The sequence below is a fragment of the Sander lucioperca genome, chromosome 19 (genome assembly GCF_008315115.2).
Source record: "Sander lucioperca isolate FBNREF2018 chromosome 19, SLUC_FBN_1.2, whole genome shotgun sequence".
NCBI lineage: Eukaryota > Metazoa > Chordata > Actinopteri > Perciformes > Percidae > Sander > Sander lucioperca.
Window position 1 is genome coordinate 1,627,389 of NC_050191.1, and position 15,490 is coordinate 1,642,878.

A 15,490-nucleotide genomic window follows, 5' to 3' on the forward strand; every position below is an offset into this window, starting at 1 on the left:
TAGGGAGTTTACTCCCCGGAGTCCTTATGTTTCTTTTTTCGCCCAGAATATTCCCTTGGATTATGGCGGCACTAAGATCTTGGTTGCAGCTGTCACTGTGGTCCTACGCTCTGCAATGCCCTGCAGTGTCCGGCTGCGTCCTGCTGCGTCCTGCTACGTCCACCCATGCTCTGCTGTGCCACGCTACATACTGTAACATCCTGCAGTGCCCCTGCTATGACATGAACTACTACGACTACCATTTGTAGTCACTGTTCCATTATCTTTATTGTGACTATTATTGCCACTGTTCATCACACCCCCAACCAGCACCGTCAGACACCGCCTACCAAGAGCCTGGGTCTGGCCCAGGTTTCTTCCTAAATGGGAGTTTTTCCTCACCACTGTCACATTAGCCACTGTTAATGCTTGCTCTTGGGGGAATTACTGGAATTGTTGGGGTTTTGTAAATTATAGAGTGTGGTCTAGACCTACTCTATCTGTAAAGTGTCTCGAGATAACTCTTATGATTTGATACTATAAATACAATTGAATTGAATTGAAACTGCTCTGATAAAAAAGGATTTTAAGTGTTTGTTTTGGTTTTCGTGACAAGTACTGTACTGTTACTGTGACGTTAGCTCCAGTCCACTTCTAAATTACCGTACACAAAATGCATTGTCATGTACAAAATACAGTGATGCAGTTGTTGGTAACGTTAATAACTATCTTGATTCTCAGGCTGCTCTTAAATAAAATAGTGCAAGTGTAAATATAGGGATAAGTTTGTGCTAACTGTGTTATCCTCTCTGTTACCGTATGTTATAGATTCAGGCATCTTCATCAAACAAGTTACTTTAAGTACCAAATGCCATTTCTTCTTAATCATTTTCATTATTTATTTTTATGTTTAAGTATCTACTGCAGTATTCTGCTAATGTTCATTTATTTATGTAGATGGAGAATCCTACATTCAGAAGGACCCCTAATGGGACCCTTCTGCTGAAGGCTTCAGCAGAGGCCCAAGCCCTTGCCATCCAGCCGCCTGGCAGCCAGGCCCCCTACAGGGCCAAGAAGCCAGAGGAGGTGGATGCGGACGCTTGGGCCCATGTCAACATCCTGAGCCGGTGGAAGGTCCAGTTTGGTAAATACCATGGCAAGACCTTCCACTGGCTGCTGGAGAATGACGTGGGCTACAGCATCAATCTGGTGGCCTCCCACCAGAAGGAGTGAGAGAGGACAGGGTCTCAGTCCCCGCTGATGCCCAACAAGGTGGAGTACTTCAGTCTTACTCATACAAAACAATTAAAAGAGGGATGATCTGATGACAATTTAACCTCCCTTTGTGAACTTACAGGACACCTTCACCCGCTACTTCTCGGTGTACCCTGACTTTGCGGAGGCAGTCAGGTTCCACCGGGTGTTCGAGGAGGCGCGGGTGAAGTCCCTCCAGCCTGGGCAGGAGGCACAGGCACTTGTTGGCTTCGGGGACTTTAAATTTGAGACCTTGCAGAACCTGTACGAGTCTGAGGACTCCAAAAAGATCCGGTAAGTTGTTAAAACATTTGGATTATAAATAAAGCTGCTGTACTGAGCGAGGGTGAGAAGATTTCATGTGAAAAATTGTCTGATTTGTAGAGATTTGTCAACTACCTCCGGAGGAAGGCGCCAGCTCCTGGCACGCAGATGGAGAACTCCGTCCAATATGTCCGGAACCGAGACAGGCAGGCCAGGGCTGCTGCTGCATCCACCACAACTGCTGCTGCATCCAGGAGCAGCAGCACCACCACCAGCAGCAGCATCAGCAGCAGCCAAGCTTCTGTCTCGGCCGCAAGCCAGAGAGCCAGGAGTGCCTCACAGTAAGTGTTTCAATGTAAAGCTGTCTGTTTGATGTACATGGATGTGTTTGTAATGTCTCATTATAGATTTTGTTGTGTGTTTGTGTTATAGACCTCTTGGTTCTGCGCTTGTGGCCTTTGTCTCCGGGTGGCGTACTCTGTCTGCGGTTGAAATGCAGGCTAAATTGAAAAAGATCGTCCCTAAGCCCGCATTTCCAGGCAAGTCCAGCTTGAATTAAAAGTACAGAGTTAAACGTAACCATACCATTGTATTCCCTGTGATCAGTTTATAATGTTCTGTTCTCTGTGGGATTACAGCCTCTTCCTTCCGGCCCTTCAGACCAGCTCTTCCCTCCACTTCCACCGAGGAGCCCTCCGATGAAGAGCTGGTCAAGGCCGTAGTTGACTTGGAGAAGTGTAAGTAAACAGTCAAGTAATATTTTACAATTTGGCAAATAGTTTATGATGATGAAGCTTGAATTCATTGTTAACTGTTCTATTTATTTTGCTTATAATTGTTTCCATAATCAGAGGAGGAGAGGAAACGACTTTGTGTTAAATCAAAAACGGGTTACGTGGTGTCATTTCAAATCACTAACTGGAATGCTGGCCAATCACCTGTCATAACATCCCTAATCATTGTATGTGTAGAGTAACATTTTCTTCTTCATAGTATATGCAATGTACTGTCTATACATTTTAAGATTAGCACAACAATCTCATTCATTCGTGTTACTGAAACATTTTAATTCTCTTAAAGCCTAAGACGTACAGGCCCCTCTCTCACTCCTGCAGCATCCACCTCCTATCCCCTAAGCAGCAGCAGCAGCACAGAAGGGGGCTGGTGTCTCTACTGTGGACGTGCCCACAGATGAGGAGCTGCTGGAGGCCACACAGGACCAGGACGAGCCCCTGCAACCTCCAGCAGCCATGGAGAAGACGGCACAGACACCAGCTCCCACGCCACATCCTGGAGCTGCCAGTCCCGCGCTACATCCTGGAGCTGCCAGTCCCCCGCCACCTGGAGTGCCGGAGCTGACGGAGCCAGCCAGCCATCCTCCCTCCCCCACCTCCTGCTGGCAGTGCTTAGGTAAAAACATATTACATATACATGTCTGTCAAAACATATCAGGCGTCTCTGCTGCCCTCACACATACAGTGTTTTCCTTTAGAAGTGTCCTGTGTGTTTGTGTTGTTGTCTCTCCAGCTGCTGCCTGCGTCCTGGCAGGCAGCTCTCACTGCGGCGCAGCAGCAGTGGATCGGTCGGGTGCTGTTTACCAGGAACAGCAAGGGGAGGTCCCAGCTCATCAAGGAGCTCAACGTATGGTGGTACCCTGCCCAGAGCCAGCCGATCTACACCCAGCCTCCCGCGTCCCCCGACCCCTTCTTTGCATGTCGGCTGTTCCTGTGGATGCCACACAGGATCTGGCAGCTGCAGCTTTGTGCACCGTTATCATGACAAAGGCTGGGCTGCACAGGACCATCCGGAGGGTCCTGGACATTGACGGCTGGTATCTCATGGCCACTGAGTACCTAGAGTGCCGTCAGTGTAAGAAGGAGGGTGGTCACAGGGCATCGTTAGGCAGCTGTCCCCCACCTACAGCTGCCAATTTCCAGCTGTACTTACGTACAAGTAAGAAATATCAGTTTGTGTTTAACATATTGTATGATGTATATATGTTTTGCTGAATATAATGTTTGTTTTGTTTCTGCAGGTTGTCCTGTGACCTTAGGGTGGTTGCACAACTGAGGTCTCGCACTCTGGGCAACAGTGCTCCTCGGCTGTGCAACACCCTGCGGAAGGCGCACTCAGATGCCTGGATGCAGAGAGCTATCGCGTACCTCTCCCAGACAGCAAGCCAACATTGAATAAATATTGATTTTCCATCTGAATCATCAGTAGTATATACATGGCAGTAATGCGCGTGCACGTGTATACCTGGCAGTAATGCGCGTGCATGTGTGTTTTAGTGGCACGCGCCTGTCTTTCTATCGTTCTGATTGGTCGAATCTCCGTGCACGTCTTCCTCTAGCGGCCAATTCTGGGTAGTGCATCCTTACGTTACTGGCTCGGCTGTGTCTCTAGCGGCCGATGCAGGGAGCGCATCTCGCGGTCGTAATGATGTCATCGCATCCTTACGTTCGCGGAGCGAGTGTGTCTCTAGCGGCCGATTCTGGGTAGCGCATCCTTACGTTACCGTCTCGTCCATGACTCTAGTGGCCGATGCAGGGAGCGCATCTCGCGGTCGTAATGACGTTGCTGCAGCCTTACGTTCGCAGTGCGGGGGGGTGTCTCTAGCGGTCGATTCTGTGGGCGAGTCTCGCGAGTCTCGCGGTCAAACCTTGGACAGCCATTGACCAATTTCTTTGCGGTCGATACTGGGCACACAGCTCCTGGTCTGCTAGCTAGCTTGTTACCACGTTTTTTCCCCCCTAACAAAGGCTTCTGGAGATTTTGCTTTTTAATTCTTTCTGTTAGAAAGAAAAAGAGTGCATTTTTCCAGCAATGCGCATTACAACGTTTTAATAGCAGCCCTTTTACCTGATATCTTATTCACTTTTCTATCCTCCGTTTTTAGCTAGTCTGCTAGCTAGCTTGTTACCACGTTTTTTCCCTAACAAAGGCCTCTGGAGTTTTTTGCTTTTTAATTCTTTCTGTTTGAAAGAAAAAGAGACAGCGTTTTTTCAGCAACATCTACAAGGGGTAAGTACATTTTAAAAGCATATCTTCTGTTTAAGCATATTGTAAGGTATTTAATGCATTTGTAAGATATTTAATGCATTGTCATTTATGAATTAAAAAAGGCTGTTGGAGGGTTGTCCCTTATGACGCTAGTAAAAAGGTGTTAAAATAAAAAACGTTTGTTAGATCATGTAAAAAAGGGGGTTTTGCTATTGGTAACTTGTAAAAACGCCCTACAGGGGTGTGTCTTGTAGGGGTTAAAACACCGTGTTCCACGGTACCTGGCTAGCTTTTTAACAAGCATTTTAGCTAGTCTACTGGCTAACTTTTTACCTCGTTTTTCACAGCCTTCCCCCAACAAAGACCTCTGGAGTTTTTTTGCTTTTTAATTATTTTTGTTTGAAAGAAAGAAAGAGACTTCGTTTTTGCAACTATGCATACATGTGGTAAGTACATTTTAAAAGCATATCTTCTGTTTAAGCATATTGTAAGATATTTAATGCATTCATGAATTAAAACGATTTTGGGACATATATTTTATCTAGCTTGCGTCATTAGGTACTGTGTCTAGACAATCCCCCGGGGAACAAAGGATCCGGACGAAGGATAGCCGTCTTAAGCATAAGAAGAGAGCTGTTGAGGTGAGTTGAAAAGAAAAACAGTAAAATAGTGTGTTGAATTTAAAAAAAAAAAGGCTTTTCTGATAATGTAATGTAATGTTTCAGGTTGAAAAGACAACCCCAGAAGGCTTCCCGCCCAAAAGACCCCGCCTTGCCTTTGTTCAGCCCTCGCCTTCCCTGAACACTGTATCTAATGGTTCTGCCACTGACGCCGAGGTAAGAAAACCCCTTGTATCCAACCGAATATATTTATCTACTATTTTAAAATATTTTGATATAATGTATACATTGTTAAAAAAGATTGTCCTTTGTTTCAGCAACTAAAGGCGGTCTCAGACCTAGTGTCTTTGCATTTGACACCCGAGGAGGATTTCACACCTAGAGCCCCAGAGTCATACACCCCCCGGAGTGTCTCTATTGAGAGTGAACAAAGGGCTACACCTTTACAAAGGACACCGTTTGAGGTTTGTGTTTTGTTTGAAGTATGTGTGTGTGTGTGTGTGTGTGTGTGTGTGTGTGTGTGTGCTTTTGAAGTGTGTGTGTGTGTGTGTGTGTCTTTATTTAACCAAAATGTTTGTTATTCCCCTAGACAAAACCTGCCGTAGAACCCCAAGAAGGCCCTGAAGACCCTGTCCTGCCAGAGACAGCTCTTGCATCCCACCAATCCCGTCAGGAAGCTGTAGGAGAACGCTCTGAAGCCCCTGACCTAGATGCTGTAGGAGAACGCTCTGAAGCCCCTGACCTAGATGCTGTAGGAGAACGCTCTGAAGCCCCTGACCTAGATGCTGTAGGAGAACGCTCTGAAGCCCCTGACCTAGATGCTGTAGGAGAACGCTCTGAAGCCCCTGACCTAGATGCTGTAGGAGAACGCTCTGAAGCCCCTGGCCTAACAGAGACATCACTTACATCACACCAACCCAATCAGGAAGCTGTAGGAGAACGCTCTGAATATAATGTAGGTGCTTTACATTGTTCTGATGATGATAATGACTATATAGCAGACACACCAGTCCTATATACACAAATAGTTTCATTCAAGCCCACAGTAACTGTGTCAGATAATCAGCATAGCATTGGTGACACATCAGTAACTATTCCTGTAAATATACGAGACGATCCATTCGCTGTTAATCAATCCGATCGTGGTTATATTACTAACACTCTTTTGGAACCCTGTGTTCCCCTAGGGGTTTCTGAGCATACCACCTTGTTTCAGGGTGAAGAACTTTTTGAGTATTGCGCCAACACAACATTCCGCCAAACTGCGTCAGAAATCCGTTCTAAACAAATAGAATCCAAACTAAACGAATTACAAAAAAGTAACGATAATCTTGTGAATAAAGTAGCTGCCCTACAAGCCGCTAATACACTATTGATTGACATGGTCACAGATTTTGGAACAAAGCTATCTGAACAGGGCAACTCTCTCAATACACTGCTTGCCCCTCTGTTAGCGGGACTTAAAAAGACAATGAAAAAGACCAAGGGAAAAAAGCATTAAATCAGTCTATAGGTTGTGCAATATAAAAATAAATATATAATAATAAATAAATAAAAAAAAAAAAGCGGCACATTATTTTCAAAATGGTTCCCCCGGCCAAAAAAAAAAAGAAATCTGAACCGATAGGTGAGTGTGGCGTTAGTAGTAGTAGCAGTAGTGATGACGAGCTAGACTGGCCTTGTGAGGACGATTACACAAGAGCAGCACACAATCCTCAGGAATTTTTACGATTGTGTGAGAAACAGACAAAAATATTTGAAGCCTGGGTTCGCTCTATGCCTAGTGATAGTGACAGCGATAGTGAGAGCGACAGCGGTACAACAACACAAGAACCAGATAGGCTTGTCGCAACGGCGTTGTCAAATAATGGTCCTTCAAATGTATATCCCAACAATAGGCCATCAGAATGTTTTGCGAGTGTCCGACCATCAAATCGTCCTTGTGCAGATGCTCATATCAGCCCTCAACCGTCCACCAGTACTTACCGACCCCCGTCGTTACCTTCAGAAAATCCTCAGAGGGGTGTACAGCATGGGGAGGGGCGTGTTTCTAAGGTAACGTCTGAAATAGCATCCAGGCAGATACCCGTTTTTAATGCTGCTGAATTTCGTCAACATGTCGACCTTCGAAATATTGATTTGACAGATATTGGTAGTGTACCTGCCAGGGTGTGTATTGCTCACAATGACACCTCTGGCTCTGGGCGATGCCTTATGTAGCATGTCTAACATTGTAAAATTTCGTTCCATTCGTTTTGACATTATTACACCTTTATTTTTTCTTGGAATGTATACAACCTGCTGCGGGGATATCAGAGCGGTTCTGAGTCTTAAAATATCGGGGGTTGTGGATTTATAATCTATCAACAGATAGCCGTATGCTGAACTAGTGGCATCGTTAAAAGCTTCTAAAAAATATTTAGTATTTCAGGGAAACATTTGTCGTGCCAGTAAGCTTATCTGGTGCTGATCTCTAGCATTTTTGAAAAGAATCATATAATTTGTGTTCAAACTGATTGTACGACTCGCTTTACCTTGAATAAAAAGATTCTGTACCAAGTATACACAGCTAATATTTCTGTGATGGACATACTGCGTGAAAATTTTTTGAACTTCCAAATTATCACAGGCTTGATTCATTAAATCATCTATAATGAGCAAATTATTCTTAGCGGGAGGCAGTAATGTTTCGTCGCAGAACGATTCGGGGAGCCCTTCCACAAAATTTATATTGACTGTTTTAAGCATTTTATCATATACGGACTGCCAGCATGAATAGATGTATACAATATTATCTATTTTTTGTGAAATAACAGAGGCCCTGTTTTCAATAATGTCTTTGACAAAATATGTTTTTCCACAATTAGAGGGGCCACTAATAACGATGCTGAAAGGGTGTTGCAGTCTACCATCAAATCCTGCAACATGCCTATTGTTATTACTAGTAGCCATAAGGGACAGTTGTATAGTCGGGGAGAACGCGGCGTTTGTTGTAAACAACTTGTACTTTCCGTGTCAGTGTGTCGTTTTTGAGATGAAACTGTTTGTTGTTGCGTTTTATTGTGAATGCATTCGTGGTCAGCTGATTAGGAGGTTGCTGATTGGCCACAAAGGATTGAACAAGACCAATTAAAGATTCATGTGTAACCACTTTGGCGTTTGCGGCATTAAGGGTCACACCCTTGCATTTAACCTGTGTACGGCCTTGCAAAGTCCTATAAGCATAGCATTTAGGACCCCCCGAAACAAACTCTGTTATATAGTCCTCTGTAGGAGCCCCACAGAGTTGTTCGCTGTTAAGTTCATCAGTGAGATCACCGAGGTAAGGGCCTAGAGGAGGGATCCACTCACCGTCTCTGCTTGTGAAGACAATGCTGTCAGTGTCACAGTATAAAATACGCTCCTGCAGCTTATCCAACAAATCATATAGCTCCATGCGTGCGTAGGCCGTGGTCATAGCTCCTATAAAAACATTCACATCATTTACTCTGGATACTTGACCATCTGTGTATCGCCACTGTACAATCGCTACATCGGGTGAGATAAATGAGAACTGCCGAACATCAAAAGTGTCGCTGAACATGAGCTGTGTGAAGCGGGCGGGTTCTGTTATGAGTTCAGCCGTCGTCATGTTGAATCGCATGGCAAACCTCCCCCAGAGGCTGTTCAGAAGCAATGTATTCGTGTTTCTGACTGCTTTGTTGACACATATCTTGGCAGGATCAAGATGTATGCCCTCGTGTACATAATAGTCATCTATGTACTTTTTTTTTTCGTCTTCCGTTTTGATATGACCTGGATAACCCGAAGCCTCCTGCTTGCGTTTAAGAAATGTCTTCACATAGCCTTTAAAAAGCTGGTCCGTTTTTTCTGGGAAATGCCAAATCTCAACAATGGAAACAATCCTGTACCCTTTCTGTACGGCTTTTTGTAATTCGAACGACACCCACACGCCCGACAGCTGTCGCTCTTGGTCACTATGCTCACAATGTGTTGTCTGATTCATCTGAACGGCACACACGGCACATAAAGGAAACATCAGTTTACCGTTACAGTGATAGGGGAGTACGGGGTGATACAACCCTCTGGGGGGCACAACCGTACATTTCACAATACCAAAATATGTGTTTATGTCGTCAAAATCCTTGTGTATTATTTGGGGGTGCCCTATTGGATAATCGCGTTTGGCCTGAACAGTTGGGTACAGACTTGTAAAATCATAGTATCTGATCATTTTCTACCTTGTGGTACAGCTTCATAGCATTTGTTCGGCCTCCAAAGAGGGCTTCTCGGGGGTTGAGACGCGCAGGCTTTTCATATGTTAACACAAACTCCTTAACGTCTGGGTTATTGGCCACAGCCTTCCGCCAATCACACTCCCACATCACAACAACCGTTAGCCCATACACATTTTTTAGAGCAGTCACTCTGTTATGGGACTCTATGCGCAGTTCACCCTGTGTTTTTTTTTTTTTGGTGAGAGGGTTGATTTCTGCTTGAGCATAGCACTTATCACAGCCGTGAAAGAAGCATCCGTTAAATTCATAACAGGTGTTTGTGGCTTCACAATAGCCGTCTACAAAGAATGGTCCAAATGACTTTTCACCTCTGTTCAGAGCGTGCTGTATGTCAAGTGCCCCTCTGTGTGCAACGTATTCTAACCACTGTATTGAAATGTCTGAACACGTTTTGTTTTGCCTAATGTAAGCACCCTCGTATGTCAGAGCAACAGCATCTTTGGGTATGAACAACGTCTTAAATACTCCCATACAGGAGGAGGCCAATGTCGCGTATGCAAACGGATCTAGGCCAGTGCACTCATGGAAGGCCTCTCTGTATATTTTGCATGCTTTAAGCAAAACCGTCACATCATTAACACAATAGTTGCGCAGCTCTTTTCGAAAGTCAAATGGGGTATCACTGACCGTAACATACCAATCCATGAACGTTTTCTTAGACTCGTCGCTCATAGCTTCATAACCATATAGAGATGGTGGAGGATGTGGACCTATATAATTCTCATTCTCTCGTGTGTTGAAGGCGTGGGGGAAAAAACCCTTGAGCAGATCTGAGAACCCCATGGCTGCCGGTGTTTTAGATAGAGCCATAGGAATAAAACTGAATGAGTCTATCCATCGCTGATCATAAGTAGAATCGTTCATCAGTAGCACCCTAGAACCACGCATAGTAATAGTTGGACAGAGTTTCTGGCTCACCAGATACTCTAAAACTATGTAACTGTCAAAACCTGAGGCATTGTGTGCTATAAAAGTATAACCTTTGTATTTTGGCTGTCTGTAGTTCTGAATGAATAATGCTACGCAGTTTGATGTTTCGTAGCAGTTTTTCCTGCCATCCATATCCATAACACATACAAAATTAGCTTCATGCCTCCCGTCATGATATCGTGTCTCGAAATCGTAAAAGAGATACTTGTCACTAATTTCTTTGCGTTTGAGGGGTTGGATAAAGCACTCATGAGTTGTGGCGCCTAAAGGCACTCTACAATGCAGACATTTTGGGATTCTACAGACGTGTGGTTTTTTAGCCGTCCGGTATGTCATGTGACAGTCCTCACAGTATTTGATTCGGTCGCAGGGTATGAGGCGGTGTTTCATATCGGGTTTTTTATGGTTTTCGAAGCACTGTTGAGATTTGCATATGCGCTTACAGTCCGGGCATTTAATAGTTTGACTGGGTATACAAGCGGAGTAACATACATTACAAAGCAAACTACACCTGTGCTCCAAGGGATTCTCGTAGGTCTTGTAACAACCATCGCAGACGTATGAAGCACCGAAAAAAGACGTTTTATTTACAATGAGATAATAATGCTCATCATGCAAATACAGCCATGCTGTTTTCACATTTGGTTCGTCGTGCGTTTTGAAAATCTGTGGTTTTTTACAACCGGCGCCATGATGGAATATTACAATTTTCATTTTCAAATGTTTCTGAAATCTGTCAACATCAGAGAACGAAACCTTATGTGTATTTTCAAATCCCAATTCCCCATGTAGTTGTTTCGCATAATTTATCTTTTCGCTTGGTGACAAGCGGCTGTTGACATAATGGGCCAGACAGAGAGCAAAGCAGAGATTGTCATTTCCTTCGTTATTCTTGATTGTATAAAGCATTGCCTTTTACCGTCAATATTTGATCGTAACCAACGCTTCCTAGTTTTCGACGGCCCCCAGGATTCCCACCCGACATATTACGAGCTATTGTCACAATTAATTCTAACGCGTCATCGGTCAGTGAATTATCGTTACTTTGCATAGCTTGAGAGACTTGTTCCAGAAATGTATCTGTGTTATAGCCATCACTTGAGTTCAACATTGTTTGAATAGGGACGTCTACGGCCGGACCCCTTAACTCAACATTTAAAACACTATCCTGTGTTACATTGTCCAAAGCCCTCTCTATTAAACCTGTTAGGGTACTATACACCCTGGCAGGCACACTACCAATATCTGTCAAATCAATATTTCGAAGGTCGACATGTTGACGAAATTCAGCAGCATTAAAAATGGGCATCTGTCTGGATGCTATTTCAGACGTTACCTTAGAAACACGCCCCTCCCCATGCTGTACACCCCTCTGAGGATTTTCTGAAGGTAACGACGGGGGTCTGTGAGTACTGGTGGACGGTTGAGGACTGATTTGAGCATCTGCACAAGGACAGTTTGATGGTTGGACACTCGCAAAACATTCTGAAGGTCTATTGCAGGGATATACATTTGAAGGACCATTATTTGACACCGCAGTTGTGACAAGCCTATCTGGTTCTTGTGTTACTGTACTGCTGTCGCTCTCACTATCGCTGTCGCTATCACTAGACATAGAGCGAACCCAGGCTTCGAATATTTTTGTCTGTTTCTCACGCAATCGTAAAAGTTCCTGATGATTGTGTGCTGCTCTTGTGTAATCGTCCTCACAAGGCCAGTCTAGCTCGTCATCACTACTGCCACTACTACTACTACTAACGTCACACTCGCCTATCGGTTCAGATTTCTTTTTTTTTTTGGACGGTGGAGCCATTTTGCAAATAATGTACCGCTTTTTTTTTTTTTTTAAATTTATTTTATTTTTATATAGCGCAACCTATAGCCTGATTTAATGCTTTTTTCCCTTGGTCTTTTTCTTTTTTTTTATTGTCTTTTTAAGGCCTGATAACAGAGGGGCAAGCAGTGTATTGAGAGAGTTGCCCTGTTCAGATAGCTTTGTTCCAAAATCTGTGACCATGTCAATCAATAGTGTATTAGAGGCTTGTAGGGCAGCTACTTTATTCACAAGATCATCGTTACTTTATTGTAATTCGTTTAGTTTGGATTCTATTTGTTTAGAACGGATTTCTGACGCAGTTTGGCGGAATGTTGTGTTGGCGCAATACTCAAAAAGTTCTTCACCCTGAAACAAGGTGGTATGCTCAGAAACCCCTAGGGGAACACAGGGTTCCAAAAGAGTGTTAGAAATATAACCACGATCGGATTGATTAACAGCGAATGGATCGTCTCGTATATTTACAGGAATAGTTACTGATGTGTCACCAATGCTATGCTGATTATCTGACACAGTTACTGTGGGCTTGAATGAAACTAATTGTGTATGTAGGGCTGGTGTGTCTGCTATATAGGCATTATCATCATCAGAACAACGTAAAGCACCTACATTATATTCAGAGCGTTCTCCCACAGCTTCCTGATTGGGTTGATGGGATGCAAGAGCTGTCTCTGACAGGTCAGGGGTTTCAGGGTCTTCTTGGGGTTCTACGGCAGGTTTTGTCTAGGGGAATAACAAACATTTTGGTTAAATAAAGTCATACACACACACACACTTCAAAAGCACACACACACACACACACACACACACACATCAAACAAAACACAAACCTCAAACGGTGTCCTTTGTAAAGGTGTAGCCCTTTGTTCACTCTCAATAGAGACACTCCGGGGGGTGTATGACTCTGGGGCTCTAGGTGTGAAATCCCCCTCCTCAGATGCCAAATGCAAAGCCACTAGGTCTGAGACCGCCTTTAGTTGCTGAAACAAAAGGACAATCCGTTTTAACAATGTATACATTATATCAAAATATTTTAAAATAGTAGATAAATATATTCGGTTGGATACAAGGGGTTTTCTTACCTCGGCGTCAGTGGCAGAACCATTAGATACAGTGTTCAGGGAAGGCGAGGGCTGAACAGAGGTATGGCGGGGCCTTTTGGGCGGTAAGCCTTCTGGGGTTGTCTTTTCAACCTGAAACATTGCATTACATTATCAGAAAAGCCTTTTTAAAAAATACAACACACTATTCTACTGCTTTTCTTTTCAACTCACCTCAACAGCTCTCTTCTTAGATCTCTTCTTTGGCTTACGTAGACATTCGTTTAGGATCCACGGTGGAAACTGCGTGAAATCCCCCTCCTCAGATGCCAAATGCAAAGACACTAGGTCTGAGACCGCCTTTAGTTGCTGAAACAAAAGGACAATCCGTTTTAACAATGTATACATTATATCAAAATATTTTAAAATAGTAAATATAGTCGGTTGGATACAAGGGGTTTTCTTACCTCGGCGTCAGCGGCAGAACCATTAGATACAGCGTTCAGGGAAGGCGAGGGCTGAACAAAGGTAAGGCGTGGCCTTTTGGGCGGGAAGCCTTCTGGGGTTGTCTTTTCAACCTAAACATTACATTACATTATCAGAAAAGCCTTTTTAAAAAAATACAACACACTATTTTACTGTTTTTCTTTTCAACTCACCTCAACAGCTCTCTTCTTTTGCTTAAGGCTGCTATCCTTCCACCGGATCCTTTGTTCTCCGGGGGATTGTCTAGACACAGTACCTAATGACGCAAGCTAGATAAAATATATGTCCCAAAATCGTTTTAATTCATGAATGGCTGAATGCTTTAAATATCTTACAATATGCTTAAACAGAAGATATGCTTTTTAAAAGGTACTTACCACATGTATGCATAGATGCAAAAAACGAAGTCTCTCTCTCTTTCTTTCTTTCAAACAAAAATAATTAAAAAGCAAAAAACTCCAAAGGGCTTTGTTGAGGAAGGCTGTGAAAAACGAGGTAAAAAGTTAGCCAGTAGACTAGCTAAAATGCTTGTTAAAAAGCTAGCCAGGTACCGTGGACACACGGAAAAACGTGGTAACAAAGTTAGCTAGTAGACTAGCTAAAATGCTTTGTTAAAAAAGTGAGCCGTGCACCTTGAAACACGAGGTTTAACCCCTACAAGACACACCCCTGCAGGGCGTATTTACAAGTCACCAATAGCAAAACCCCATTTTTTAAAAGATCTAACGACCGTTTTTTATTTTAACACCTTTTTACTAGCGTCATAAGGGACAACCTCCAACAGCCTTTTTTAAATTCATAAATGACTGAATGCATTAAATATCTTACAAAATGCATTAAATACCTTACAATATGCTTAGACAGAAGCTATGGTTTTTTAAAAAAAAAAGACTTACCCCTTGTAGATGTTGATGAAAAAATGCCGTCTCTTTTTCTTTCAAACAAACAATTAAAAAGCAATATCTCCAAAGGGCTTTGTTAGGGAAAAAACGTGGTAACAAAGCTAGCTAACAGACTAGCTAAAAACGGAGGAAAAGAATTAAAAAAATAACAACACAGGCTGGCTTTGTTAGGGAAAAAACGTGGTAACAAAGCTGACTAACAGACTAGGTAAAAAACGGAGGAAAAGAATTAAAAAAAATAACAATACAGGCTGGCTTTGTTAGGGAAAAAACGTGGTAACAAAGCTGACTAACAGACTAGCTAAAAACGGAGGATAGAAAAGTGAATAAGATAGCAGGTAAAAGGTCGCTATTAAAACGTTGTAATGCGCATTGCTGGAAAAATGCCGTCTCTTCGCATTGCTGGGAAAATGCCGTCTCTTTTTCTTTCAATCAGAATGAATTAAAAAGCAAAATATCCGGAAACCTTTGTTAGGAGGGAAAAAAACGAGGTAACAAGCTAGCTAGCAGACCAGGAGGTGTGTGCCCAGTCTCAACCGCAAAGAAATTGGTCAACGGCTATCCACAGGTTTGACCGCGAGACTCGCGAGACTCGCCCACAGAATCGACCGCTAGAGACACCCCCCCGCACTGCGAACGTAAGGCTGCAGCAACGTCATTACGACCGCGAGATGCGCTCCCTGCATCGGCCACTAGAGTCATGGATGAGACGGTAACTAAGGATGCGCTACCCAGAATCGGCCGCTAGAGACATACTCGCTCCGCGAACGTAAGGATGCGATGACGTCATTACGACCGCGAGATGCGCTCCCTGCACCGGCCGCTAGAGACACAGCCGAGCCGGTAACGTAAGGATGCACTACCCAGAATTGGCCGCTAG

General features: G+C 43.7%; 2 protein-coding genes across 2 annotated transcripts; both read left to right on the top strand.

The window, feature by feature from the left end:
* Positions 1-891: 891 nt before the first annotated feature.
* LOC118493901 (cell wall protein IFF6-like) lies at positions 892-2,692 on the top strand. Its single transcript, XM_035995732.1, has 6 exons — positions 892-1,251; positions 1,337-1,527; positions 1,620-1,838; positions 1,930-2,036; positions 2,136-2,234; positions 2,613-2,692. The coding sequence occupies exons 1-6, from the start codon at positions 1,240-1,242 to the stop codon at positions 2,690-2,692; spliced, it is 708 nt and encodes a 235-aa protein (XP_035851625.1). The 5' UTR covers positions 892-1,239.
* LOC118493911 lies at positions 2,111-3,662 on the top strand. Its single transcript, XM_035995751.1, has 4 exons — positions 2,111-2,234; positions 2,578-2,907; positions 3,025-3,450; positions 3,533-3,662. The coding sequence occupies exons 2-4, from the start codon at positions 2,748-2,750 to the stop codon at positions 3,565-3,567; spliced, it is 621 nt and encodes a 206-aa protein (XP_035851644.1). The 5' UTR covers positions 2,111-2,234; positions 2,578-2,747; the 3' UTR covers positions 3,568-3,662.
* Positions 3,663-15,490: the final 11,828 nt, after the last annotated feature.

Excerpts from the sequence above, each read along its gene's own strand:
- LOC118493901 (XM_035995732.1), top strand. Across the intron at positions 1,528-1,619 it reads GAGGACTCCAAAAAGATCCG|ATTTGTCAACTACCTCCGGA; the intron begins GTAAGTTGTTAA and ends TGATTTGTAGAG. Across the intron at positions 1,839-1,929 it reads AGAGCCAGGAGTGCCTCACA|ACCTCTTGGTTCTGCGCTTG; the intron begins GTAAGTGTTTCA and ends TTTGTGTTATAG.
- LOC118493911 (XM_035995751.1), top strand. The coding sequence starts at position 2,748 with ATGGAGAAGACGGCACAGACACCAGCTCCCACGCCACATCCTGGAGCT. Across the intron at positions 2,908-3,024 it reads CTCCTGCTGGCAGTGCTTAG|CTGCTGCCTGCGTCCTGGCA; the intron begins GTAAAAACATAT and ends TTGTCTCTCCAG. Across the intron at positions 3,451-3,532 it reads CCAGCTGTACTTACGTACAA|GTTGTCCTGTGACCTTAGGG; the intron begins GTAAGAAATATC and ends TTGTTTCTGCAG.